The sequence below is a fragment of the Eremomyces bilateralis genome, assembly GCF_010015585.1.
Source record: "Eremomyces bilateralis CBS 781.70 unplaced genomic scaffold P152scaffold_3, whole genome shotgun sequence".
Taxonomy (NCBI): domain Eukaryota; kingdom Fungi; phylum Ascomycota; class Dothideomycetes; order Eremomycetales; family Eremomycetaceae; genus Eremomyces; species Eremomyces bilateralis.
In genome coordinates, this window is record NW_022985069.1 from 611,871 (window position 1) to 638,323 (window position 26,453).

The 26,453-nt window shown below is 53.8% G+C and overlaps 12 protein-coding genes across 12 annotated transcripts in view; 8 read left to right on the forward strand and 4 right to left on the reverse strand.

Annotated features, from left to right (window-relative positions):
* The window catches only part of P152DRAFT_464355 (uncharacterized protein), a gene marked incomplete at both ends in the record, with an annotated part of 2,477 nt that extends 2,015 nt beyond the window's left edge, over nucleotides 1-462 (forward strand). The window contains one exon of the mRNA XM_033680560.1: nucleotides 20-462. Within this exon, the coding sequence (XP_033537149.1) occupies nucleotides 20-462 (443 nt within the window). The remainder of the gene's footprint in view (nucleotides 1-19) is intronic.
* Nucleotides 463-743: 281 nt separating this feature from the next.
* Nucleotides 744-1,796, forward strand: P152DRAFT_187741 (uncharacterized protein). The gene is made up of 2 exons (XM_033674235.1): nucleotides 744-1,299; nucleotides 1,355-1,796. Exons 1-2 carry the CDS (start codon nucleotides 979-981, stop codon nucleotides 1,736-1,738), a joined length of 705 nt encoding a protein of 234 aa, XP_033537150.1. The 5' UTR covers nucleotides 744-978; the 3' UTR covers nucleotides 1,739-1,796.
* A 1,078-nt stretch (nucleotides 1,797-2,874) lies between these two features.
* Nucleotides 2,875-4,468, forward strand: P152DRAFT_371606 (uncharacterized protein; the record flags this gene model as incomplete). The annotated part of the gene is made up of 4 exons (XM_033675522.1): nucleotides 2,875-2,909; nucleotides 2,983-3,738; nucleotides 3,788-4,238; nucleotides 4,289-4,468. Coding segments are annotated over 4 exons (1,422 nt in total), but the record flags the coding sequence as incomplete, so codon positions are not given.
* A 2,407-nt stretch (nucleotides 4,469-6,875) lies between these two features.
* P152DRAFT_455234 (uncharacterized protein) lies at nucleotides 6,876-8,606 on the forward strand. The gene is made up of 3 exons (XM_033678751.1): nucleotides 6,876-6,919; nucleotides 7,051-7,889; nucleotides 7,958-8,606. The coding sequence occupies exons 2-3, from the start codon at nucleotides 7,083-7,085 to the stop codon at nucleotides 8,150-8,152; spliced, it is 1,002 nt and encodes a 333-aa protein (XP_033537152.1). The 5' UTR covers nucleotides 6,876-6,919; nucleotides 7,051-7,082; the 3' UTR covers nucleotides 8,153-8,606.
* A 620-nt stretch (nucleotides 8,607-9,226) lies between these two features.
* P152DRAFT_187908 (uncharacterized protein) lies at nucleotides 9,227-11,047 on the forward strand. The gene has a single exon (XM_033674237.1). The coding sequence runs from the start codon at nucleotides 9,452-9,454 to the stop codon at nucleotides 10,775-10,777; it is 1,326 nt and encodes a 441-aa protein (XP_033537153.1). The 5' UTR covers nucleotides 9,227-9,451; the 3' UTR covers nucleotides 10,778-11,047.
* P152DRAFT_187871 (uncharacterized protein) lies at nucleotides 11,000-12,337 on the reverse strand. Its single transcript, XM_033674236.1, has one exon. It carries the CDS (start codon nucleotides 12,077-12,079, stop codon nucleotides 11,222-11,224), a length of 858 nt encoding a protein of 285 aa, XP_033537154.1. The 5' UTR covers nucleotides 12,080-12,337; the 3' UTR covers nucleotides 11,000-11,221.
* Nucleotides 12,338-16,536: 4,199 nt separating this feature from the next.
* On the forward strand, nucleotides 16,537-17,524 carry P152DRAFT_455237 (uncharacterized protein). The gene has a single exon (XM_033678752.1). The coding sequence runs from the start codon at nucleotides 16,597-16,599 to the stop codon at nucleotides 17,428-17,430; it is 834 nt and encodes a 277-aa protein (XP_033537155.1). The 5' UTR covers nucleotides 16,537-16,596; the 3' UTR covers nucleotides 17,431-17,524.
* Nucleotides 17,525-17,701: 177 nt separating this feature from the next.
* On the reverse strand, nucleotides 17,702-18,468 carry P152DRAFT_479448 (uncharacterized protein; the record flags this gene model as incomplete). The annotated part of the gene is made up of 1 exon (XM_033681709.1): nucleotides 17,702-18,468. Exon 1 carries the CDS (start codon nucleotides 18,122-18,124, stop codon nucleotides 17,702-17,704), a length of 423 nt encoding a protein of 140 aa, XP_033537156.1. The 5' UTR covers nucleotides 18,125-18,468.
* Nucleotides 18,469-18,948: 480 nt separating this feature from the next.
* On the forward strand, nucleotides 18,949-20,570 carry P152DRAFT_187970 (uncharacterized protein). The gene is made up of 2 exons (XM_033674238.1): nucleotides 18,949-19,214; nucleotides 19,265-20,570. Exons 1-2 carry the CDS (start codon nucleotides 19,097-19,099, stop codon nucleotides 20,242-20,244), a joined length of 1,098 nt encoding a protein of 365 aa, XP_033537157.1. The 5' UTR covers nucleotides 18,949-19,096; the 3' UTR covers nucleotides 20,245-20,570.
* Nucleotides 20,571-20,896: 326 nt separating this feature from the next.
* On the reverse strand, nucleotides 20,897-21,949 carry P152DRAFT_464357 (uncharacterized protein; the record flags this gene model as incomplete). The annotated part of the gene is made up of 1 exon (XM_033680561.1): nucleotides 20,897-21,949. One exon carries the CDS (start codon nucleotides 21,947-21,949, stop codon nucleotides 20,897-20,899), a length of 1,053 nt encoding a protein of 350 aa, XP_033537158.1.
* Nucleotides 21,950-23,487: 1,538 nt separating this feature from the next.
* P152DRAFT_381093 (putative transformer-SR ribonucleo protein) lies at nucleotides 23,488-23,796 on the reverse strand (the record flags this gene model as incomplete). The annotated part of the gene is made up of 1 exon (XM_033675728.1): nucleotides 23,488-23,796. A coding segment is annotated over one exon (309 nt), but the record flags the coding sequence as incomplete, so codon positions are not given.
* Nucleotides 23,797-24,857: 1,061 nt separating this feature from the next.
* On the forward strand, nucleotides 24,858-26,118 carry P152DRAFT_188119 (HAD-superfamily phosphatase). Its single transcript, XM_033674239.1, has 4 exons — nucleotides 24,858-25,229; nucleotides 25,308-25,457; nucleotides 25,520-25,699; nucleotides 25,793-26,118. Exons 1-4 carry the CDS (start codon nucleotides 25,008-25,010, stop codon nucleotides 25,874-25,876), a joined length of 636 nt encoding a protein of 211 aa, XP_033537160.1. The 5' UTR covers nucleotides 24,858-25,007; the 3' UTR covers nucleotides 25,877-26,118.
* The last annotated feature ends 335 nt before the right edge of the window (nucleotides 26,119-26,453 follow it).

Sequence of the window (26,453 nt, forward strand, 5' to 3'; positions counted from 1 at the left end):
CGCCTCGACGACGCCGAAGCCGCGGCCGAGCGCGACTCCCGCCGCAAAGACCGCCTCCACCGCCGCCGCCGCACCAGTTCCCTCAGCAGCGCCAGCGGCGACGACCGCTGGCGCCGCGCGGGCGATGGGCCCCGCCCAGGTGGGCCTAGACCGCCGCTTTCCGGCGGAGGAGGGTCGGTCGCGTTCGCGGAGCCGTCGAACAGCGGGGGGTATCCACTTCCGCCGCCGCCGCCAGGGCCGCCACCAGGAGGCCACAATACGGTTCCGATGGATCTGCCACCGCCGCCGAGGATTCCAGCGGCGGGAGGGGGAGGGAGTCCTGGGGATGGAACGGTGATGAGCGGGCCGTATGATACGGGGACGGATGTTAGTGCGTATGATAGTAATCGGAGGCGGAGGCGGGCGCAGAGAGCGCAGGCGAGTTTGGTGAGGGGTGGGGGGAGTCGGGTGGAGTTTAGTTAGGGGCGAGTGGGAAGGGGAAGGGTTGCATGGGTGGCTGGATGTCATCGACTATGGGTGGTTGATGGATGCATGCATGCGCGATGGGCGGCGTTCTTGGGTGGGTTAAATATGTATGAATGGATGATGGGCTTGCGGTGATCACCGCAACCTGATGTTGCAGAGCGTTGAGACTTGAGATCTTGTACGACTGACGATGCGAGAATCGTAAGACGCGCGCCCCTGCTTCGTGCTAGTTGATGTGATAGGGGCGAGGATATGGAATTGTGCAAACAGCTTGGTGGGTGGCTTGTACGAATTGATATGACGAGTGACGATCGGACCTCAACCCAATGTTTATTGAATAGCCACCTCATTTTGCGTGATGGCGACTGCGTCCATCTAGATTTGGTAATTCCATTCTTGTATCGTTACTTCATCGCCCTCCATTGGTCCCTTCATTCGAGACTCCACTACCTTCATGATTCAATGCATTTCAGCCAGCATTAACGTCTTGCGGTTTCCCCCTCCTGGTTGAGAATGCCGCAGATGGGTGCAACCATCAGGGGGGCGGTTCTGCAATCTGGACCAGTCTATGGATGCATATTGACACACAGAGACATCTATCGAGATGCAGACTGCATGGAGATGCAAATAGCCGTGAATCATGCTCAATGTGTCTGCAGTCATGCACGGAGTTGGTGGCCAATCTTGCTTCACGTGTTTCACGCCGCTGCTCTGTCATCTTTCTCACCACCGCCACCACCACCTCCCAAAGATGACAGAACCATTAGATCCCAACCGCCATTATTCGCCCATCGACGAACTGAGATCACCAAAGTGCACCTTCGCCTTCGCAAGGTCAACTATTGATCCCGTTTCCTCCCCTCGAACTCCCTGCTAATCAACCAATTAGCATTGGTTCCCCCGACTGACCCTCCCCGATATCCAGGGAAAAGGCAATCCGGAATGCCCCCCCCGCCGTACCAGAAATCACGCCAAACCACCAACGCCCACGGCTCCGGGTTCGGCGACGGGTGGTGTGGAGAAGCGCAACACCGCAATCCACCATCGTGATTGGCGGCGCAGCCATGCGGATCATCCACGACGGCGATCGATCGTTCCGCCTCGCCTGGGTGCCAATCACCCTCGCCAAACCTGCGAGCCACCCCTCAGGTTCATCGACGGTCGAGCGCACGCACGCATCCATCATGACTCTCATCGGCCATCCCATTTGATATTTCGCAACGCCCAGTGGCTCAGAGCTGGCAGGTCGATCGCCTGGTTTCGTGATTCTTGACCACTCGGGAGTTGGGACCGGGCTTGGGGCAATGCTGGCCCTTGCATGGCTCGACTGGCGCCGTCGTGGATCTCAACCGCCAATCTGCATCACGAGAGGGTCAGTGGACTGTTTATCATTTACATGTGTTCGCGGGTATCCACTCAATCGACAATAATGTCGCTAGGTGGATGCGGTGGAGGAGGGACGCCACCGGTCTCGTCACTTCTTTTTCGATGTTCAAGCTGTTGCTGGAAAGCGAAGGTCCAAGTTGGGTGAGGGTGTGGGAGCGAGCGATCCAATTATCGAGCTTATCGAGCCATTCTTCTATCTCTTTCATTTCGAGGACCGAGAGCTACGTACTGACGGCAGCTATCGTGGTCGACTAGCCCCGTATTATTACTCTAATTTGGACCGCATTCTTGAGCAGCTGTCAAGACTCGGCGGAGGACACCCCAAGGCCGGTCGGTACCATACCGAAGCTAGGGACACATACAATCATCTCCTATTTTGTCACCATCCCTTGTTCCCTAGTGTCGTCTACCAGAACAGTGACATCTCTTTACTCGAAACCCTGAGTCTTAAATATGCCCAAAGCCTATTATTTCCAAAGAAGGCATCCCCAAACGAGAACTGCATCGTGAAGATTCACACTCGGAGGTCTCCTATGCAGGCTGATTGGCCTCACCCATCCATCCCCAGCTCGACGGGGAACCAGCTCCTCCCCAAGAAGGGCAGCTAGACCTGAGTTTGGGACCTATCCCACACCGTCCAGGACGGGGAACGTTGGATGTGCCTGCGTTCGGACTACGGCGGTTTGGCCCTCTTCGTCTCCCAACCGCACAATGACCATCCATCCCCGACCTCGCCGGATATCGAACTGTGTCGATTTCCCTCTCCAGGTCTCCCATGTGCATGACCTGCTGCTGGCGTAAGTCTGCTTTACCACAGCAGCAGGTCGATGATCGGAACCTCAGTTTAACGGGGCGCTCACATTCATTTTGGCCCATGGTGACCCGGTGATACTTCACCATGTGTTTTATGTCTGTCCGACCCTACTCTGTTGCTCTCGAGGGCTCGGTGCTATTTCGCCGAGCGTCTGATCAGACTATTTGGAAGTGATGTCGGGCCCCCCTGTGCCGCCCTCTACCACTTCATCTGGCCCCTCCGTTGTCAAACGCGCTTGTGATAGGTACGACACTTCTCCACAAGTCTACATTCTCTTCTCAACAGGATGAAGATACTCACCCCTTTATCGCAAATAGCTGTCATCGACGTAAAGTCAAATGTATTGGCGAAGGAACCAATCCGTGCAAGAACTGCGTCTCCGCCGGGCTCGCCTGTACATACAATGCCATCCCTCAGAAGAAGGGCCCTAAGGGCAGTCGATCCAAAGTGCTTTCTGAGCTGCGAGAGACGCAGAAGCAATCGCCATATGCCCCTTCAGGATCCGTCTACGATCAGTCGTCCATCCGGTCACGATCCCATTCTCCCCACCTAGGACGATCGGGATTGTTGACGCCGGAGCTGGTCAACTTCTGCGCGGAGTACTTCTTCGCAAATCTCTATTCCACTCACCCAGTCCTCGATCGCCAGCAACTCCAAGAGGTGGTGTTGCTCCTCGATACCTCCGTGGAGGCATACAGTACCGTCACGGCGCTATGTGCGTACATGGCGTTGCAGCCGGGAATTGCCCTGCCGCCGGGGCTGGGACTCCGTCCGGATCTGGCGCTGGTCACTCCTTTCCAGCTGGGCAATCTGCTGCTCGAAGAGGCGGTGCGGGCGAACAAGTTGCATGAGGATATGGAAAACGTGGCCATTCAGAGGATCGTGGTGGCGTACTTAATTTTCGGGTGCTACCACTGTTTAGACAGGCAGAACACGGCGTGGGTGTATCTTCGTCTCGCGACCACGCTTGCCTACATCATGGGCTTACACAGTGGAGAGACGTACAACGTTAACAATCCAGGAGAATCGGCGAAACGAAGGAAACTGTTCTGGTTGCTGTTTGTGACGGAGAGGTACAGTACCACCGTACTGGATTGTCGACCCCAGACTAATATGGCGAAGGGCATTTGCACTAAAACACCACCGGCCGATCACTCTCCACGCCACGATCCCCGTCCCATCAGTGAACGACGACCCCTCCGAACTGCACGATATGGCCGGTTTCATCCACCTCATCAACCTCTTCAAGCCCTTCAACGAGACGTTCTTCGGCCTCTGGAACCGAACGCAGACCGGCGCCGTCCCCGCGTGGCTACATCAGCTCCAACTGCAGCTGTCGGAGGCCCTCCCGAGCTACCTCGACACCACGGAGATCCAGGCGGTGGACCTGCGCGTGTCGCAGCTATGGTTGCGGACCATGGTCTGGCAGTTGGCCGTGAGCCACGGCTTCGTCTCCTCCGTCGCCTCGGACAGCACCCTCCAATTCCGTTATCCGATCGAGATCTCCCGGGAGTTGACCGAAGCGACCACGGAGTTCTCCAGACATGCGATCGAGACGCATGGAATCGGGCTGGTTGGTCAAATTCATTCCGTAGCATTGGACACCGCTAACCCAAGGTCCAGGTGGAAAAGCTCTTCGACATTGCCTGCACCCTCACCGACATCCTCGCCTTCGCCTCCCCCGCCCAACAACAGAGTACCGCCTACGGCCTCGACACCAACTCCGGCCGTACCTACCTCTCCTACATGGTTTCGCTCATCACCTCCCTCCGCGCCGCTCAACCGCGCCACCACTCCCTCCTCGGCAAACTACAAGTCAACCAACCGCAAGTCAACCAACCGCAGGTCAATCAACCCCGTGCCAATCAACCCCACGCCAACCCTCCCCTCCCCCATTCCTACACCCCCCTCCCGCACCACCCCTCTGCCATCTCCACCCCCGCCGAAATGGCCTCCTACACGACCTCCCGCTCCAGCTCCACCAGCCACGACGCCAGTCCGTTCGCCAGCACCGCCAACGTGCCGGGGATGATGATGCGGCAGCCCGGGGGTACGGGCGGAATGATGTCAATGCATCACCATCAGCAGCAGCAGCAACAACAACAACAACAACAACAACAACAACAACAACAACAACAACAACAACAACAACAACAACAACAACAACAACAACAACAACATGTGCCGCAGCAGCAGGGGCATAATCTGCCGTTTGCGGAGATTGAGGAGGGGGTTGAGGGGATGGAAGGGGAGGGGGTGGGGTATTCGGGGTTTGGGGCGGGGCATGGGGATATGTATTAGATGCGGTGATACGGGATGGAAATCCAGGGGTTAATTACGTGAGCCACGGAAGCTGATGAAGAGATGGTGGGAGAGATGGTGGGACGGTGGCTCATTTCGTTTTCAAGCGGGCGTTGAGTTTTGCAGCATCGGCGGAGACGTAATAGGGTGGTGGCGTAACGCATATCCGCAGAGTACGATGTTACTGTCGTTTCTTTAGGGGTAGAAGGGAGTGGCTGGGTATCGCACGGTTGGTGGTCTACATTGTCCTGGAATCCCGCTCAAAGTCCTATTTATGTCGTTGTGGGCGGCAGCGAAAGCGTCGGGTGCAAAAGCAAACTGACTGTACTACACGACGTGGTAGACTCATCTGCATCGGCGGTAACCCAAAGGAACTATTTTTCTGCATGAACATGGTCCAGGTCTATTAGTATCAACAGAGTATATCTTGGCATAGGTATATATAGCAATCTAACGCACTGAAATCAGTCATTTGCTCGCTTGAGCCACCCGCCCACATACATGTTCTCAAAGCACCCCCATCCCGCCCTCATCTGAGAATTGTCGTTGGTCACTGATATCCCCGCGGGCCGCGCATGGAGGGATTGAAATACGTGACTTATATACCGTAGATCTGGGACTGGATTTCGGGTGCATTTGAAGATGACCCTGAGGCTCAGCGCCACTGAGAGACCGAATGAACAATGAGGGAAGGGGTTCACTCAGTTCAGAGACCAGAGCCCGCTTCCCTGGTTAAGTAAGCAGCTCTATTTGGTATGTGATCTACTGCAGCAATTGGCATCTATGGACGATCAGCTCACTTGCGAGCTGTATGCATGATGCAAACCTACTGATGCGGGATTTATCCATCCTTTACTGTCCTGGCTGTAATTGGTACTTGATACCTGGAGCTAGCGATGCTGTGCTTCGGGACGATCACGATGCTACAATGGTAACCGAGACGAAGTGCACTGTCACATCTAGCCGCGTCGATCCTTGGATAGACGAGTTGACGAGGAGCTGCAGGGGTCGATGCCTCGTAAGTCGTAAATGGCTATGAGTCGGTCAACGTGGACCTTAAGGGTCTAGAACGCGGCATGTGGACGAATGGATAGTGACGGGTGGTGATTCGCTATTGGGATGGAGAAAGAGGCCAATGAGAACGGAGAGAATATAGTCCATGGGAAAATGTGGGAGGATTGACAACGGTATTGCCGGCTGATGAATTTGCTTGAATGTTCTGCAATCGGGATTTGATATCAAAATGCGGAATAATCAATGGAAGGCATGAAGTGTGGTTCCCATGACCGGGCGATCAGGCGACAAGGCAAGGTTTCAGCCACATCTCCTTCACGGAATCGCTCCTTCCTTGCGCGGCAACCAATCTGGCGGGATTTCGGTGCCTTCCATACCTGATGAACGCCACAATCCCTGTCCTAGGGCTGCACCTCCTTTCCGCACCAAATCAATCTCATCCATCAGCCGCCTCTCAGCCGACCACCGACATCTCCCCCCATTAAATCCATCGTCGCACAAAGGTGCCATCCGTATTGTGCTCGTGTTCAACGGGCTTTGGCCCGTTATATTTCATGTAGACATCCGCCCACACCGGTTCGATTTGAGGCCATGTGGCATGCTGTCATGCCGAGCCGCTGGGGGTGCTCACTGTACGTCACCCCCTTCACCAGATCGCACGTATCGGAGATCCTCAAGGAAAATATATGTCGATGGGGGGAATTCGTTTGAAATGGAACGAAGCCAATGAGGTTGGCAATCTTGCTCACTATTGAATTCGGCATACCGTCTGCGATCGTGGTGTTGGGATCACTGATCGAGATGGCGGTATGCATCACTACTCGGGTGGATGCATGGTGGTAAATCACGGCGGGGCGGATCGACTGTGCGTGGTCATAAGAACATCGTCGTCCGCTCATGATTTAGTGAAACTTGAGATGAAGTCGTACGGTGTCCTGCGTTGGTCCCTCTTCTCCTTTTCTTCCGGTGTCCTCGCATCTCCACCCTCCACATTCCTTGGACGACTGACCTCTCGCACTCCGTCGTGTCACAGCATAAGTTTGCAGAAATCCTAACTGTTAAACCACAAGGCACCCATAAACTGGGCTAGCTCGTTGTCGAGATGACACTCCTGACTTCACTACCGCCGGAGGTGCTCCTCGACATCCTCGCCTACTTACCCCTTCGTTCGCTCCTTTCTTTCGGCCAGGCAAGCAAAATCTCGCACCAGTTGGCCAGCTGTGCGATGCACAGGCTCTCCCTTGGAATCTTTCCCACTCGACTCTCCGGTATACTCTCCAGGCTCTCCGGCGTGAGCACACTGGACCTGTATTCTCCCTCCCATCTCGAAGACGTGCAGGACGACACGCGGATTGCTTCGATCGTGATTCCCGACGCTGCGACGCTCAACTCGTATAGTCTGCTGGCTTTCCACAATGCTCTCATCAGCGCCGTCCTATCGAGATATGCGTATTCGCTGCGTGATCTCGATCTCACGATATGGATGCTGACTCCGCCGATTGCGAAGGCGCTCGGTTCCGCACGAGGACTGAAACGACTGCGACTGAGGGTTGAGAATCCTTTCAAACTGCGAGGAGGACTGCGAGCTGGTGACCGGGATGTCCAACGACGACTTCCCCCCGAAAAGGGAGGCTTATGGGACACCTTCCCGGGGTCTTGGCACAAGCTTGAAGGGCTGATGATTGATGGTTCGATCATAGGTTTAGATACCCTTCAAGGGATTCTGAAAGGTTGTGGCTGTTTGAAAGAGCTGTGGCTTAAGAATTGTCCCAATATTAGCGGAAAGCTCGTCGAGTTTCTTGCTAATGATTGGAATGGTGCATATGCGCTGGAAGGGCTGGGTTTGGCCAACTGCGGGATTGTCCACGACGATGATCTAGAGCCGATCATCCACCTGACGCGTCTTAAGGTGAGTAAATATCCGCTGCTGAGCACCATGGCTATTTATGTATAGAAGCCTGGGATAACAAGTAGCAGCTCCTATCACTGTACGACTGTCGGGGACTGGACAACGATAATGTCAACAAAATAAACAAAGGTACCTGGAAGATTCGACACCTGATCCTATCTGACAGTATGGATCTGCCTTCGGAGCATCATATCATCGAAGTCGACCCTGCCTACATGAGTAGTGAAGCGAACATTGAGAGTTCGTCTGAAGAGTCGGATTAAGAAAGTTGACCGCACGAATTGCTTGACTTTTTGGTTCTTGTATACCATAGGTTTGGACCTGTAGTGGAGTTCATTCAATTTCAGCGCTGGTAGTAAGTAGTATATCTGATGTTATCTTCGTTTTTCAGAATACCTTATCAGTTGAACGAATTGACGGCCACTTGCAGATGACAAGCCCCTCATCATAACGTGCTTGGAGATGTAGTGTATCTTACGAATGAAAATGTGGCCTCGAAAACCGTGGTGGTCTCACTTCAGGTGAATATCAATCAGCTCAAGCAGAGACAGCCTCTGCCCGGAAACCGTTCGTCTGCTCAGTCTTGCTAAACTTCTACTCTTCACTTCTCTCTTATCATCGCACAACTCAAACACACTCTAATAAAAACTTTCAAACTTCCTTCTCACTCATTACTTCCAAATATCTTTCTCCTCGTTCCTCTGCGATGTCACCCACTCAATTGGTTCACTTCTGACTTCCACGATCAATTGGGCGCATTTTTAAACCCCCCCTTTCACTTCGATCTGTGGTTGAAGGCAGGTTCCATTATCAACTACATAATCTTCCTTCTGTGTTCAGACAGCGCTTCGGAGCGTGTTACCTAGACTGCGTCTAGTGTTATATCATCCGTTTCTCTGATATCAGCTTCTCTTTCGGTTAGTCAATGGCACAGTTCCACCTTGTTGTCTAAGTCTCATCATAGTCCGAGGCATTCTAACGCATATCTCCTCTAGGACAAGTTTAACGTCGCATATTTCCATTGCATGCACTAGCCCCCGGTTGCCAACACTGGTTTCAGCATCCAATCGACCCCGTGCTTCAAGGTATATGGATCTGCCCTTTTGAGACATGGCAGTCTGCTCCACCGAGACGCAGAAGAGGCCGCGAAAGAGGGTCAAGAAGGGAACTCGAGAGTTCCAGGCGTACTGTGCCTATCTCGCTATCACCCCCTGGCATAAGCTCTTCACCCCCGATATCATCGCGAACTTCCCTGTCCTCTGTAAACGCAAGGATGTCAACTGCTCTGGGATATTGCGAGATCCGGCGTTGACGACGACGTTCATCTTTCGTTTTGCAGTTGATCTGTACAATCACGTTCAGCGCACCCCCTTCTATGCTAACAAGGTCAGTCTATCCAGTCCATCTCATCCCATCACCTTTCGCTGATTTGTAAACAGTGTGGAGACCGCAGCGATGACCTCGCCTGGTTCATCAACCGCGTCAACCTCGATCAACCCGCCATCCCCGCGTGGGCGATCCAGAAAGACCCCACTCGCCGCACCGCGCGCACGGAAGCATGGATGAACAAACTCCGCGCCAGCATCCCCGCTACAAGTCCATACCCCGCCGACCTCCGCCTCGCCGACCTCCACGAGTTCGAAGACACTTGGTACTGCGCCATCACCATCATGCAAGACCTCTACGAAGACGTGCGCGTGCGGATGAACTCCGGGTTCATCAAGTGGGACGAGATCGTCCATTCCTTCGGCAAGATGGGGTCCTCACCCAACGAGCCGTGCCACGTCTACGACCTGCTCGAGTTCTGCTGGATGATGTGGTTCTACAACAACGAATCGGATTTCGTATTCACACTCAATGAGGCGGTCAAGCATCGCAATAAGCGCGATCTGGGCGTCGCGTCGGGTCTCATAGATGTCAATCGCCAGCCGTCGTCGATTACGTTCGATATGCTGTATCGGAAACACAAGCTTGATCGGTATGCGGAAAGTGAGAGGGATGAGGATCGCACGCTGGGAGAGATCAGGGTCGCGTTGGATGAGGAGTTGTGGATTCGGAGGATGTACGGGCACGAAGCTGAGCAACGCTATCCCCTGAATACCGTCAACACTCCGAAATCCGCTGGCGTCAACACTGAAGCGACTGGAACTCCGCGAAGTGCTACGGCACCGGATCTTCGAACGGCCAATGCATCGAATGATAGCAAGCACACTGTGGTCAACAAAGACGCTGCAGAGCCGACAGCTCCTCGACGCAGCGCTACGACATCCCAACTCTCACCCCAACGTCGACGAAACGGAGCCAATGGTGCAACACCTCAACGCACTCAAGAAGACCCCATCGCGGCCGACCCAATGGAAATCGACCCCATCGAGACGAAAGCCGCAACCACCCAAATCCCCGCCAAACCCGCCCTCAACCTCAACAAACCCCTCCCCGCCATCCCTTCTCCCAAACCCAAACCCTCCCGCATCTTCAAATCCGCCACCAAAGCCTTCAAACTCCGCGGCAACCCCCTGAAGATCTTCACCAGCCACCCGAAACCCGCCCTCTCCTCCCCTCTTTCCTCCCCCACCGACTCCATCCCCCTGACCCCCACCACCGCCTCCTCGTCTGCCACCGCCTCCACCATCTCCACCACGCCCAACACCTCCCCCGCGGCGTTCGACATTGCCGCGCTACCCGCAACCAAGCCGTGCATCCGCCAGTCGTGCTATCCGACCTCGCCGCTGTCGCCGGTGCAGGAGATGGTGAGGGAGGAGGCGGAGGGGGAGGAAGGGATAGAGCCAGATGAGGTGCGGAGGGAACGGGAGATGAGGGAGGATTATGTATTGCCGAGGACGGTGTATGTGCCGCCGGAGGGGTGGAAAAAGGAGTGGAATTGGTAGAGAGGTGCGGGTGGTGACGTTTTGCGTTGGGAGGAGGGCAGGATGCTGATTACGGGGACGGGAGGTTGAGAAATGTCACGGGTGGCTAATTGAGGGGATGTGAAGTTGGTGCTTGGACGGATTGAATGGTTGTTCAAGAGTGGATGGCTTGGCTTGGCTTGGCTTGGCTTGTAGCAATGGGGCTGATTAAGCGCATCACGATTGGCAAGCTCCTTTTGAGCATGCTGATAGTTTTGAAGCGCGTGTAGACTCGCTCCGTAGGGTAGCCTTCACAAATACAATTCCCATACTCCCTGCGCTTGAAGTTCTTCCAATTTTTACCTTCCAATTTTTTCCTTCCAGCCATGACGAGCGCCTATCCCTTCGTAATCATGATCCTGTCGCCAATTATCCGTCGCCAATTATTCCATAGTACATATAGTTTATATCCTCCCCTCCCTAATCTCACATCCCCACTGCCATCCCCACCGCACCGGCCAACCCCACCATCACCCACATCACCCCTATCCTCCCCCCACCCCCCTGCAACTGTGGATCCCCCTCCCGCCCCCCCACGGCCCCCGTCCCCGTCGGCCTCATCGCCTCCCCCCCCACCACCGTATAGCTCGTCACCACCTCCACGCGCCCGTCCGGCATCGTGCTAGTGCTCAACACGACGCTACTCACCACGCTAGCCCCTAATGAACTACCGGGGCGGGTGGTCGTGGTGAGTCGCGATGGCGGGGCGGTAGTGGTGCCCTGATCAATGGAGGGGTCGGTGATGGTGGAGATGGGTGGGGATGGGCCGGTGCTGGAGGGGTTATTGGCGGAGGAGGGGGTAGGGAGGTCGATGGAGGGGTCGTTGACGGGAGGGTTGGTGGGTGGAGTGTCGGTGGATGAGGGAGGGGAGAGGGAGGATTCGATGTGCGCGGTGCTGGTGGCCGATGGGGGAGTCGTCTCCTGAGGTGGGGAAGAAGTGTCGGAAGGGGTGGTTTCTTCCGGGGGGGTGGTGGAGTTGGGGGTTTGGCGGCGGAGGAGGTCGAGGTGGGCGGCTGAGAGGAGGCGGGAGGCGAGGGGTGGGTCGGTGTTGTGGATGGCTTCGATTGCGTTGGTGTCGGTTTCGAAGATGCCGTCTTGGAACTTGGATTCTAGGTGGTCGTGGAGGATGATGTGGAGGGTTTTGCCGAGGAGAGACTCCAATAGAGGTTGGATGCTACTGCCACCCGGTTGGAGTTCTGGGTTGGTCGGTTCGGGTTGAGTCTGCGATGATGCGCATCCTGCAAGAGCGAGAGACAGAAATAGAGTGTTTTTCAAGAATGCCATCTTCAACCAACGATGTCCCAATCTCCGTGGACGACCACCGCGCTCGCTGTCAAGGAAATAATCTTTTGCTCTCCTGGGTTTGGGATGAACGAATGTTATAAATTCAGACGCCTGAAGTAAAAACCGTTAGTCAATTATACCGCAAATCGTGAAACAATCGTCAATTAAAGCAGAGGGTTTGAAAGAACGGACAAACGGTGCTGACGGAGATATATTATAATGGTGGACGGTGGTACACCTCCGGTGGCTGGACGTACGGATCGACCGCCAGCAATCCCAGCGCACCCGAATCTGCAGCTAGCAGAACCGAATTCCCAGCGTAATATTCGAAACGTAGCGGAGACTCACCTTAATTGGCAGAAACGCAAACCAGCTAAATAATTCAGAGATAAGGATTAGTGCATCTTAGCAACATAGCGCAAGCAGTCAACGATTGTGAAGTCGAACCACGTGTAGAATCGACACACATCACGAGAGAAGAGCGACGAGGAGGCAATTAATAGTTCCATCGAAAGCATGCTGAAAAGTCCACTCAACCCAACGACATCACGTCATCATGCTTTTCGCTGCTGTGTCATCAGTCATGGTACAAGCTTGAACCGAGTTTGGACAAAATCCACGAACTGCATGTTTCAACTCCCGCTAAACTTCTGGAACTTCGGATCGCTGGACATATCGCCGCTTGGCCGGCATAAATGTCCAGCACTAACCCGACCGGTCCAGCGATGCTCCGCTAGCATTCAGCTGGTGAACCAGGATTTGCGGGCTTTGTGTTCGCTTCAGAGCTCCAAGTTCAGTGAGTTGAGAGTTCTGACGCTAGTGCGGCGACATCTAGATTCCCTCAACAACGCGTCCGGTTCTCGTGGTGATCCCAGCGTCGATGGAACTTGATTCGAATTCTAACTTTCTGAGCCTGTTGAGCTTCCATGCTTTGGAAATTCGGATGTATAGCGGCCTGATTGTGCTTTATATTCAAGGCCGACAGCAGCTTTCGTTTTATAGTTTCGGCGGCTGTCCAAACGGAATAATCGCCCTTCCTCTTTGCTTTCCGGCGCTCGCGTCTCTCGTCGTCTTCCGTATTCGTGCCAGAAAACTAAAGAATGCCAAATACGCCTAACTAAGGGCGGTCACTTTTGATCTATTTGTGTTTCTGCTTCACAGCCCTGTGGGCGGGCTAGCTGAATAGACCGGAGCTTGGGCCTAGGGACAGCAGTTATTGGCGCCACGGCTATTGCTGTGCAACAAACCACGGGCAACGTCAACGTCAGCCAATATTCCGCAAGCCGCGAGAATTGGGTATTGTTTTTGCATAGAGGTATACGTAATGTCCAGGGTCTCTCCGGGTGCATTTCCGGGATTCGTTAACTGTTGAAGTCGACGGTTGTTCTCTCCTACCTAACAGTGGACAGTACGGTGTACCGCTGACGAATCCGAGGCAAGGCTCCCCCAATTGGATCGGTATGGGATCGACCGGCTTCTATTTCAAGATGAAAAGATTCCCACTGCGGCTGGCATGCTGGTTTCGATCTTCACGGTTCAACATCCGAATTGATGCTATGATCTACCTCATTAACCTCAACGTTCCGGTTCTAATGTGCTTATGCAGTTATGCTGCAGCAGTGCGGAGCAATCATACCTGGCGCCTTCTGTTCTGCTTTCAGCGTGTAGTTGTGAGTGGCGCCAAACGTGGCTCGGATATCAATCTTCATCCAGTCAGTCCCTAGCATTTGGTTCGATTTGATTTTGAAAGTTTTGGTCCGTGAGGATGCCTTCCCTTGCTACCATGACCTTGCTTCTTTGATATTTCAATCGATAGTGCTCTTTGAAATAAGTAGCACTAGAACAATGACAACTTGGACCGATGTCTGGCCAAATGATCAATGCTTGCTGTGGTTTGGGCTTTTTGCTGCGAGATATTAGTCGACACCATTGTGAGCATGCTCAGCCTTTGAGTCCTTTCCCCAAAGCTCTTGCCAATCAGTTTCTTCAGGTTTCTTTTGAAACTCGTTACAGCAATCGCTACAGCATCCCTCAAATGCTCACTTAGGACCGTTGTTATGTTCAGATGCACCTCTTAGAAACCGGGACTGACTGACAATCTAAACCATGAATATCTGGGAAGCATAGAATCAGTCCTTAGCCGGTGCTCAAATGGGATACCTATGAGGTCCATAAGGATATCATTAGCATAATTGCCGCAGAATGAGCATGGATTGTCTACTGGAGTTATATCAGTTCCGATAGTTGTCAGTATAACCAGTCCCTAAATAACCATTACGGCCCTCCGCTTCCTGACTAAATGAAACGCAGTAGGGATTCAGACATATCTTGCCGTATTTCGAACTTCATGTACCTCCCAAGAACTAGATCTCCCTCTAGGACCATTTTGATCGGAGATGAACGGGCCTGGAGGCGACAGTACGGTAGGCCCAAGGCCAGGAGGACGAAGTATCATGGACTCTCCTGCTGCTTCATGGCCATAGATGATGATATCCAATTCCATACTCACGTGCCTTCAGCATGAATTCATTGCATGTGCTCGGGAGTAACCGATACCGTTCAGTTCACTCGACACGTGGATAGCTGCATTCCGTTTGTTTGTCATTTTCTCTTGCCGGTAAATTAGGTGATATCATTATCACTAAGATGCAGCAGCGCCATCACTGATCGTGTGATTCTTCATAAAAGGTCACGCACTCACCTTGAATGTCAACTTCTTTCTTTTTCTTCTGCCAGTGTTTATTTATCTCTCTTCCTCACGTACTTCGCACTTCGCACTCGGTTAGCATATTCCGAGTGTACTCCCTCGTTTAACTCTTTCAACCAGAGTTTAGTTATCAAAATTATCCACTCTGCTCTCACTCCTTTCACTGGTAACTTCCCAACTCACCTTCTGCATGAAGTCGCTCAATGCCCTCCTGGGTCTCTTGGCCCTCAGAGCTACCCTCGCGGAGGCACTTCCGAAAGATCCAGCGTCCAATGCAATCACTGTCGTTGAACATGATGCCATGCTTCAAAATGCCTACTCGGTCGACCGCCATCTCAGCCCCGGGCCCTCGGTGAGCTGCAGCAGTGGCTATACCTTCCCCGAAATCCTCCGCACCCCATTCAAGGAGGCATTCTGTGACCGCATGTCCAACCAACAAGGATATCAGGGTGAGGGCGATAACACGAAATCATGGCTCTCGGTCCTGCATATCCCCGAGACGGGCGATCACACCGATGCCTCGTTCATCGTTGTCGCGCTAGTGGACCGACCTGGCGCCACCTTCGACTTCTCCACCTGCATGGCCGCTTTCGAACACTTGATCTATAGTTGCCCGGCCACTGGGGGGAGATTCTATGGCGGAACTTATCTCGACAATAGCTTTGCCTGGATGATCAGTGTCCAGTCATACGCATCGTCACTTACGCCGGATGAGGGAAAGGTGGAGGTAGAGCTACCTAGCACCACCATCAGTCCTCGCGGTCAAGTTGAGCTGTCATCAGATGATCCACACATTGTCGGTAACTTGCCTCTCACCCCCGACGATTTTGACATATCACGTTACGGCCTAGACGTTTTCAAGTGCGACCCACCGACAAGCCGAGCCCTTCAGCGAACAGAGGCCTACAAATATGCATTCGAGTTCTGCAATTCCACGGCATTGACCAAGGCTTACTCTGTCATCGATGGGCGCCAGTACTGGGCTTGGCAAACAGAACAAGAGAGCGCTTCTGACGACAGCTATTTGGTCTATTTCCTCGCATCGGGACCAGTGAACCACACGGTTGGGTATCACATCGACGAATGCCACGTTGCCGTGTATTCTCTGTTCCAGAAGTGTGGAGATTCGCATCGACCGACGTACTACCCTGGAACGTTTGCCGATGACTTCGGCTTCATATGGTTCCTCCGAATAATCCAACGAAAGTCGGCTGCTCACAAGGTCTCGGCAAAGCAGGCGGAGGCAATCCTAGACGATACATTTGAGTCTGTCGAATTCGAAACCCATAAGCGTCTCGCATCAAAGGATATTGATGCTGGATCCACACCTGGTGAGAAGCGGACGTTGGATTCCTCCTCTACTGGCCTCGGACCTGGAATCATGACGAACACAGTCGACCTCAGCGATGTGGCACCCCCTTTATTTGCACATGACGCTTATATCCAAGCCATGGTTGTGGAAGCGAGCGAAGGATGGCTTTCGTGCCAACCCACTTCTTCCCCAGTCGCAGCGACCGCTTTCGTCGGCAGGATTATCACAGATTTCTGTACCGCCTCCACATCGTCATCTGGGGTCAAGGCAGGACCATCCACGTCATGGACCTCCTCGTTCCAACTTGTCGAGCGACATAAGGATATCCGTGTCGATATGAGCATCCAAACAGACTTTGACGACGGCAAATTCGACAGAGCCAAGTGTACCTCGACATACTGGAATAAAGTGATGGATGCATGCGCACAGAAGAACGGTGATAGCTGGCTGTATCATGGTGGCGCCTACTTCGATGGGGAATTCGAGTGGAGCTTCACGATGACGAATCTCAACCCCGGCGCCGCCAATGTCAAGAACCTCGAATCCAGAGCTGTAGACACTAACGAGGATGCAAAGATCGCTCCCCGCGACACGACCGCCACCCAGGGCATCATCCACTGCAATAACAACGATGATCAAGCCGTCAGCTCCGATGAAATGAGCGGCGCAGTCACCAACTTCTGCGAGCGGACCTCCGACACGAGGCTTTTTGGGATCGCATCGACGACGTACTCTTTCCCGAACTTCTCGGTCGAGCTGTCTTCTACGGTGCCTGCGACTGGAAACTGGTCGTATGATGTGACCAAGTGCACAGACAGCTTCTGGCAAATCCTTCATAGTTGTCAAGCTAGCAGTATCGATCCTATCAAGCATCACGGAGGATCGAATGACGAACTCAATCATATCTGGAAAGTCAGCATCCAAAAGAAGGCGACAGATGGTCAAGACGCCGTATCTCTTGCGGATCACGAAGATGTGGACGCGACCGCAGCTCAGAGGCGTATTGTATGCAAAGGTATCAACTCACCCGAAGAGATTACCAACTATTTGAACCCGGCCATCGGGGATTTCTGCAGATCCAAGGCTGGGGGGCAGAATCAAGGAAGATGGGTTGGGTGGTTCAAACCTGCAAATCAGAAGATTCGTCTCTCCGTCGAAGGCCCGGAAGTCGGGACTTTTACTCCGGGTGAATGCGAGGAGGGGTTTTTCACCGTGAGGGATGCCTGTCATGGGACGGTAGGACCAGGATGGTCGAAAGGCGGAGTTAACTTTGACGGAGACTGGCACTGGTACACCGATATCTGGGACTCCTGGGGAGACATGAAGTCATGAAGCATCGTTGAAAGGGTTGACGTGGCGACTTCTCGGGAGGCAGCAGCAAGCAAGCAAGCAACGATGGGGCGGATGTAGGAGATGATAATGGAATGGCATAACGGACCGACTGTTTTCATGATTCATAGGAAGAGGTAGATTCAGTTCGAAAGTAGAACAATCAAATGCTCCATTCATTCAACCTCCATCTTCTCTGACCAACATGAACTCGCCCTTAACTTCGACAATCCCATAGAACTCCATCCATAATGCACCACCCCACACCTACCACCTACGCCTTCCCCTCCCCCGCCCCCTTCTCCTCCCCTTCCGCCAACTTCAACGCCAACTCCCCCGCCGTCGGCGTCCCCGGTATATCCACCAACACCGCCGGATCCTTCTTCCGCTGCTCCAGCAACTGCGCCCACTTCTCCCGCCCCGACCCCTCCGTCATCTCCTCGAAGCCTGTGCCATGGGTGTCCGGGCGTCCGCCGGGCGCGCCGGCGGCCGCGTCGCTACCTGCTTGAGATACGGCGGCGTTTCTGCCCACGGGGGATATGGGTGTGCTGTCGAGCTCGGCGGGTTCGGGATTGATGGGGGGTTGGGAGGTGTGGATGGGGTTGGAGGAGGTGGAGGTGGTGGGGTTGTGGGAGGTGGAGGTGGAGGGGGAGATGGGGGTGGATGAGAGGGGTGGGTTGGTGGCGGCGGAGGTCATTCCGGGAACGGGCTTGGATGGTGGGACGGAATATGGCGGCTCCGCGGGATGGGGATGCACCGGTTAAGATTTGGGCCGGGTGGGAACCGTCTCTTATCTCTAATCTTTGCTGGTTTCTGGGATATTGGATGATGTCGGAGTTCGGAGGGTTGAGTTATGTGGTGGTGGGGCCTAATGGAGGCTTGAGGTTCTGGAGACACCGGAATGATATACCGGTGCACGTGATGCGATATCGTCCGGTACGTACCTCGACTTCCTTTCTGGTTCACATGAGATTCTCATTCTCATTCCCCAGCGTCTGTAGGCCGAAAACTACCATTTCCGAAAGCTGATCGAGGCTATGCATGATCAGTGTGCCATTCCCGAGATTTCAACGCTTGTTTCAACGTCATGGCGAAGGATTGGCGCTGACTGGCGATCATTCGGATTGCGACAGAAGTCCTCATAAGTCGCCTCAGACCAAAGTCAACAGAACGGTTATCAGCGATTCCTCGCCAATGGTAGGGACTGGGGAAGCCTAAAGTCGCCTCTCGTACGGAGTATCACAGGACCCAGCCTGGCCCGGATGCATATCAATCGAAAATTCGAAATGAGGGATCCTGGCCTGGGTGTTTCCACGGATCGACTACCGTAGCGTATCCCTATCCTCGGCGTGTCGCAACTGCAGCCCATCATCGACCTACGGGACGGGGGCTTCCCGGATCCGAGACCAGCATCCCGCAATACCGCCTAACAGGTATCCTGCAATAAGGTAATGACCCAAATGGCTTGTGACCATAACCCATGAGCCGTTATTACTACCGTCATTCATTTCTTTTTCGTTTAACCGAGTCTTCTTATATATCTAGTCCTTGTCTGTTCAGAAATCCCTTAGATGTGCATAAGTTCTAGAAATTAAGTCCGTTGGGGAATACTTGACTGATGCCATCTGCTTGAGAAGATTCACCGGTTTTGACTTCCCTTTTATCAAATATGTTGTCGGAGTTAGTCGCCGCCAAGTTGACTTGGCTGGCGGTGGTCACTGGCAAGGCGGTCTTATGGATCGCTGTGATTTATCCCTCACTATTCCTGGTTGGACCTATTATCGCAGGTACATCTTGAAGGTTACCAAGCGCCCTATGACATGCTAATTTGATATAGCGTCCGTTATGCGAATATCCTACCTTGTTCGTGGTATTCCGCCTGGTGGCACGCCTCTTGCAGGCAAGAAAGAGATCACTTCGTTTATCTCCGAAGATGATGCGGCTGAGATGAAGAGGAGAAACATCGACCCGGATCTCCCGATCCTCAAGCGCATCGCCGCAGAGTCTGTCACATACACCGGTGGACTCCCTGCCGTACTGCTCCAGATCGCCCAGGAAGGGGTTGGAAAAGGCGTGGGTCGCCACAGCAACTTCTCGACCCGTCTCCTCGAACGCACGCAGAACACGGCCATCTTCATCTACGTCATGGTCTTCGGCAACAATACCGAGCGACAGATGTTCCGCACCTTCGTAACCATGGCCCACAAGAAGATCAACGACAAACGTACGAAGAATACCTACGATGCGATGGATCCCAGACTGCAGCTGTGGGTCGCCGCCACCATGTACGCCACCATGCTAGACAGCTACGAGAAAGTATTCGGCCGCCTTCCAGAACACGAGCAAGAGCAAGCCTTCCAGGAATTCTCCATCTTCGGCACCTCCCTGCAGGTGCCCCTGACCATGTGGCCGCAAGACCGCGCGGCCTTCCAAGCCTACTGGGACGACATGGTCGCGAACCTCCACGTCCCCGCCGAGGCCTACAAGACGACACGCGATCTCTTCCAGCCGAAGTATAGCAAGCTCCCCCTCGGACTCGCCGTGCTCCTCGCCTTCACGCGACCGCTGACCCTCGCCGTGGCGACCGAGGAGCTGCCGCCGCACGTGGCAGTGCAGTTCGGGCTGACAAGCTCGTGGCGGACGAAGTTGCTGCACGGTGCGTTGCAGGGGTTCCATAAGCTGACATTCCCGTATTATCCGGCGTTTGTGCGGCAGTGGCAGAAGAATTATTATTTGTGGATGATGAGGGAGCGGATGACGAAGAAGGGGATGACGAGGAATGGGCGGCATATCTCTACGGAGCTGTTGGGGGCATAGAGACGTGCGAATGGCATGGCATGGATAGATGTATGTTTTTTATGCGATACATAGGAGGGATAAGCGACAGGTGCAGTATGAACCTTAAACTGTGGGGGGCCGCAGGATGATTCGGTCGATGTTTGTTTAGCTTTCGCAATAGATTGCATTGTATGGTATCCAAGATCGCTCATCTGACATCCTATCTACCTCCATTTCCGTGACAGTACCGTCATATCCATGAACGGTAGGTCGGATACAAACCCAACCGGTTGCATCCCCGAACTGTACCGAGGACCGCCGCTAATAAACATCATATCATGCAAGCAGCCAAACAGTGACAGGCCATACATGACTGTACATGTATTCCAATATGCCAATATAGTGTGCTGTGTTAAAGGAGCATTCCTAGGTAATCTAACACCATCATGCCTTCATGACCGGCGCTAGAAGTTTCGTATGCATCTGGAGACGCGAACATCCGAGATCCCGGAACCCAACTGCTTGGTTGGGGGATGCAGTGACCGCAAGCGAGTGGCTCAGCGCTTTATACTCTTGACATGTATCGTTCCACTGAAACGGAACGGTCCAGGCAAACAGACCTGAAGCCTGTCATTAGTAGGGAGAATATCTCATGGGCAACCAATGCCAACGGCGATTCGCACCATGCGCTTCAGAACCCATCTCCCGCCTTATATTCCCTCCCTGAGACCTCCGCTCTGATGCGCGGATCCATCCCCCGCTCAAGCGCGACCCTCCTCCCCGAACCGAGCTCATTCCGAAGCCGTCCCACCTCGTCCTTCAACCACCGTTCCCGACTTTCCGCCGGGAACTCCAGATCCTCCCAGCGCGTCACCGCACCATTCATCCCACCTTCCCACACCTCCCTATTCTCCCGAAACCACCCCGCCAACTCCCGCTCCAACCCCTGCATCCGCCACCTTACCTCAAACCACCTCCCAAACTCCTCGTCGTCCTCGAAACACACCCCGTACCCGTCGCAGTAGCACGCGTGCATCGCCGGACACACCTCGCTCTCCCCCGCAAACACCACCTGCCACAGATACTCCCAGATGCGCCCGCTCATCGAGTCGCGGATGCTCGTGCGCAGCAGCCAGTCGCGGAAGAAGATCCATCGGCCGCGCGGCGTGCGCTGGATCACCTCCCGCGTCACCGCCATCTGGCTGCAACACGGCTGGGCTAGCGTTTGCGGGATGTCGGTAAGGGGGAATAGCTCGCTAAAGGCGCGGGCGATGAAGAGTTCCTCTTTGCGGTCGGGGACTTCAGCGGTGGCGCCCGGGTGCAGCCAGGCCGGGCAGCCGGGGTCCCAGTGGCAGCGGAGGTTCATGTAGCCGTGGGAGCGGGCGAGGCGGTGGTAGTTGAGGCGGCGGAGGGACTCGGCGATGTCGTGGTTGAGGAGGTCATTGTTGTGCCAGGCGGTGCGGTGGTTGTGGAGGAAGAGGATGACGGCGGGGAGGGTGTCGTAGTGGTCGATTATGTAGGTCAAGTAGATCATGGCTTCGTTGCCTTTGTTTTTGGGTGGGTGGAGCGGCGCGGAGAGGTCGTCGGCGACGTAGATGGCGGTGGAGACCGGGTGGGGCAGGTCGTCGAGCCAGGTCGTATTCTCTTTCTTGAGGCGCGGGATCACGAGGACCATGCTATCTGGCTGTCCCAGCGCTTCTCGATCGGGAGCAGGTTGCGACTCCAGGCTGGGAAGGCTCCACATGAGCTCCGGTGGCAGCGTTGGGGGGTCCTCGGGTTTCGGTGTCGGCTTCGGGCGCAGCCCCGCCAGCCATGTTTGCCATGGTTTCTGGAGATCATGGCTAAAATGAAGAAATATGACACAGCCTATTATGAGGAATATAACCAGTTCGATATACCGGCGGAGTCGGGGCATGGTTCGGTAGCGTGCTCGGCGAGTCGTTCGTGCTACGGGACTTCGCGCGGGTCTCTTGAATGGCGCATGGATCGTGGCACCGCCTGCGCAAATCAACAGTCAGCTTCATGGAGTCTCGGAAGCGCGTCGAAGAGATTCAGACATACTAGGTATGATATAAATTTCCAAGGATAAATGTTCCGGGATGTAGTGGGGGGTTCGCGACTCAATATATGCTGGATCCAAAAGGTGACGAGTCGTCTGGGCTCCACGAGAGAGTTCCGTCGTTTCCTACATAAAGACGATTCTCGCCTCCAAAATATAATATTTGGGAGGTCGGGGAAGGTAGAATGTGTAACCACGGATGTGTAAGATTCAGGAACACACCGACGCGGGCAGGTGCTGGAATCAACTATGGTTTGGGGCGGAGTTTTGGGATCCTTCAAGAGGTATTCTTTGCGAAGGAGCAGGAAACGTGAATATGGAAACCAATGGGATAATAGGCTCCTTGTTTGTGATAGTGATTACTTATTCCATTATCATATCAATCGATAAGAAGGAATACCTATCATAGTTCACAGGCGTGTCCTCCCAATGTGAAAGAGAAGGGGATTATCAAACCTCCATCGTGGCGAATCTTTATGCAGGGACATGGCTTAGCGTCCCATCACCGCCATGCTTCACCAAATGTGCCCCTAAAAAAGTGCAATACCTATCAAGAAGTTCCATTTTTGGAAAGCCGCTACAGGCATATTTATGGCATACTATTTATACACAAGCCTGTTTGAAGCGTTCTGCACCTGTAACTCACCACTTGGGAGCAATGACATGAAGCGTATCTGTACCAACACGATCCCGAATCCCATGACCGGCATCCGTGACCCGTCAAATGCCGCGACTTCTCCAGAGTCCAGCAATCTCTCTTCCAAGTTCTAAGGATATAGCGCTCACCCACTATTCACCCAAGGACATGCAATCGGCGATCCTGTTCATGAAATGCCGGAAGTGAAGGGTTGCAAAACCCCTACATATCGCCCTCAATCGCGACGTCGGTGATAATAGTCGTCGCCATACCCATAATCCTCATTGCGGTACTCCCCTCCACCGCGGCGATGGCGTCTCTCGTAATCATAGTCATCCCACTCATTTCGCCGACCATAGTTGCGCTCTTCTCGATATACATATCGATGACGTTGAGACCGATGATGGCCGACTTCAGTTCGGAGCCCTTCTTGTCCCTCAGGCAGGTATCGATCATACCGCCCCTTCCTAGATCCATCGGACGCATGGGATCCACCATACTCATAGCCATCCGACCTGTACCGCTCGATGTTGCGCGGTGTCCTGTACGAGCGCACCGGCCTCCCGTAGTAGGGTTGGTGTTGATACCCGAGATACCGCCCGGGCGTCGGCTTCCGCCCATAGGCGCGGAACGCCTTCTCGAGGTGGAGCGACTTGCCGGCGAGGGTCTGGCCGTCGATGGTGGCGATGGCGCGGTCAGCCTCGTCAGCTGTGGCCATGGTGACGAAGGCGAAGATGCGGCGGGGAGGGCCGATCTTCGGGGATGGGACGATGTTGCAGGTGCGAACGGTGCCGCAGGTAGCGAAGAGGGTGATCAGGTCATGGGCGGTGGCGCTGGCGGCGACATCGCTGATGTAGATATTCGTGCCATTGTTGTGGGCTTCGTCATCGTCGTTGATAGGTTCGTAGCTTGACGACGGAGGTCTGATGTGAGGTGGTTAGAGATGTTTATGTGTTTGGTGTAGACTGCTGGGTTCGAGCGATCCAGGGCTTCTGACGCGACTGGTGGATACGGTTGTAATTGCGGGGATTTTGTTTATTCTTTGCGACGAGAGCAATAGGAGTATAGAGAGCGACTTGTCGGTCATAGCATACCTAGTATCACGGCGTTCATTTCCACGAGTGGAGCACTGCCCCTCAGACTCATTCCAGTTTCCACCATTGGTAGAGATCCTGCCAGAGTCCCCAGCCGTGCTTCTCAAAGCCAAGTCCCCGGGAGAATGGGTCTCGCTTCGCACAGGGCGAGTTTTCCCATCAACTTGATCTCTCACCTTACCATCGCCATCGCCGACCTCTGGGTTGTAGACGCTGGAGTTCCCGGCCCAGGAGGTAGGAAGCGTCTCAGCCGCATCAGATCTCGCCCCGCAGCCATTGTTGGTGCCATGACCATCCGGCCGACCACGAGACTGAGGCTCAGGTTGAACTGTACGGAAAGTGTTGGTTAGTATGTTGGGGAAATGGATGAGAAATTGAAGAATTCCTTACAGGTTCCAGATCTCCATCGGGGACTGCGGCTCGGGCTGCGGGAGCGGGAGCGACCAGGGACGGAAAGACTGGGGCTGCGGCTGTCCCTTCCCGTTTTGGCCGCCATCACGATAACAAGGGTATGATTGGTCAAATGCTCCTCTAACGCTTGTCAACCGAAAAAGGGAAATCTCGCGATGTTGAAGCTGGCGTCGTTCAACGGAATTGAATGAGAAAAAAGGTGTAACAAAATTTGTTTTGATGACATTCCCAAGCTGAGGATAAAGTAGAAAATTCGAGTGCGCTTTCAGTGAACTGTGACTTAAAAGTGTGTAAACACATTGCTCGTTGGATGGGTAGGGAGAATATACGCCTTGTCGCCTTGTCGCCTTAGTCCAGCAGCAGCAGTGCAGCAGGGAGGCAGATTGATCCACAATTGAGCAGGAATCATGATTGAGGCCGCAATCCCAGTTGATATCCAATCATCCAGGCGGATCTGAGTAGATGCGAGTAACTTTCTCCAAGTTTTTGATGAACGAATTTGTACTATTAAACCAGGCGTTACCCGAATCCCCTAATTGAGCCTTTCATTTCCTGTCATCTCTTGCATCTTAATGTAGACGTTCAGCGTCGTTTGAATCCGATGAATCTCTCAGGCACCTTCAACGCGTTCCGCCTGCTGAGAGAGCCGTCAATATGTCTCCCGCATCATACTATACCAACATTTGAGCACCTCTCCCTACCCCTGGGCGCCGACTTTGCAAGGCGTGCAGGGCAGAGCAAACCGAGCATCAAGGCGGTTGTGCTCGATAAGGATAACTGCTTTGCGATTCCGCATACAAATGAGATCTATCCTCCGTATAAGGTAGGGATTGGCGAATGGGGTGGATTTCGCCACGTCGCGGAGCCTGTAAGTTCGGAATGCTGACGGGAACGAATGTAGGCGAAATTCGAGGAGCTTCGCAAAGCCTATCCAGGTCGTCGGCTCCTGATCGTCTCCAACACGGCCGGAACGCTCTCCGACCCGGGAAATCGCGAAGCCGAAGAGCTGGAGAAGAACACCGGCGTCCATGTCTTGCGGCATGCGGTCAAGGTAACCAACCATTGAAAGCCCCCTGAAAATCGCCGAGAGAAGTCATGCTGACGACGCGGCAGAAACCCGGATGCCACCAGGAGGTTCTGGATTATTTCCGAAAGAATCCAGAAGCGCAGGTGACATCGCCCGCGGAGATCGCGGTGGTGGGCGATCGGTTGCTCACGGATATGATGTTGGCGAATATGATGGGGTCCTATGGGGTGTATGTTCGGGATGGGGTGACGAGCGAGCGAAGCATAGTAAGTCTATTGTCTAATCACCGCCGGGATGATGGTGAAGCGTCACACTGGACGACATACATTGCGTTTCATGTGGTAACGATTGATGAATAGTTCTCAAGCATGGAACTGCGCCTGAGTGCGTTCCTGCAGAAGCGTGGGGTTGTGGCACCGCACCCTGTGAGCGATTTCGAATGATCCCAGATTCTGAGGACGTCGAGCCTCGGTTGAGTCGTGTCGAGCTCGACTGGTCGAGACCTGTTGCTTGGAACATCTACCAAGTACTAAAGTACTTCCGGCAACATATTCTGTCAGAGATCAACCATTTCATTGCAGCCAGCCCGCAATTATGTGCAATGTAGATCGTACACGCTGGCGGAATTAATAGCATAAAGTGGTAACTCCGTGAACTTAGGTTTCAGACCTCGTCCCCCCTGTCGAGATGCACCAGAACCCAGAACAACAAATATTGAGCGAAACGTTCTCGAACACCAACAATTGTCAAACCTTATTTATCGTTACGTTAGGCGATGGACGATAATTGCCAAGGCGGCCTCTGTATCAGTGCCTGTCGCTCTGCTGCGTGCGATGCTTGACGCCCAGAACCGTTTCGGAAGTATGCGCTGCTTTTTGAGGCAATTTAATCTAATCCATACGATGGCGATGATGACAGGCTGTCGCGATGTTTTTCCCGTTCAAATATGTCTATAACTATTTTTTCAAAACTCATTCATGTTCGTTCTTTGCTAGTAATAGATTATTTCTATGGGTTTCA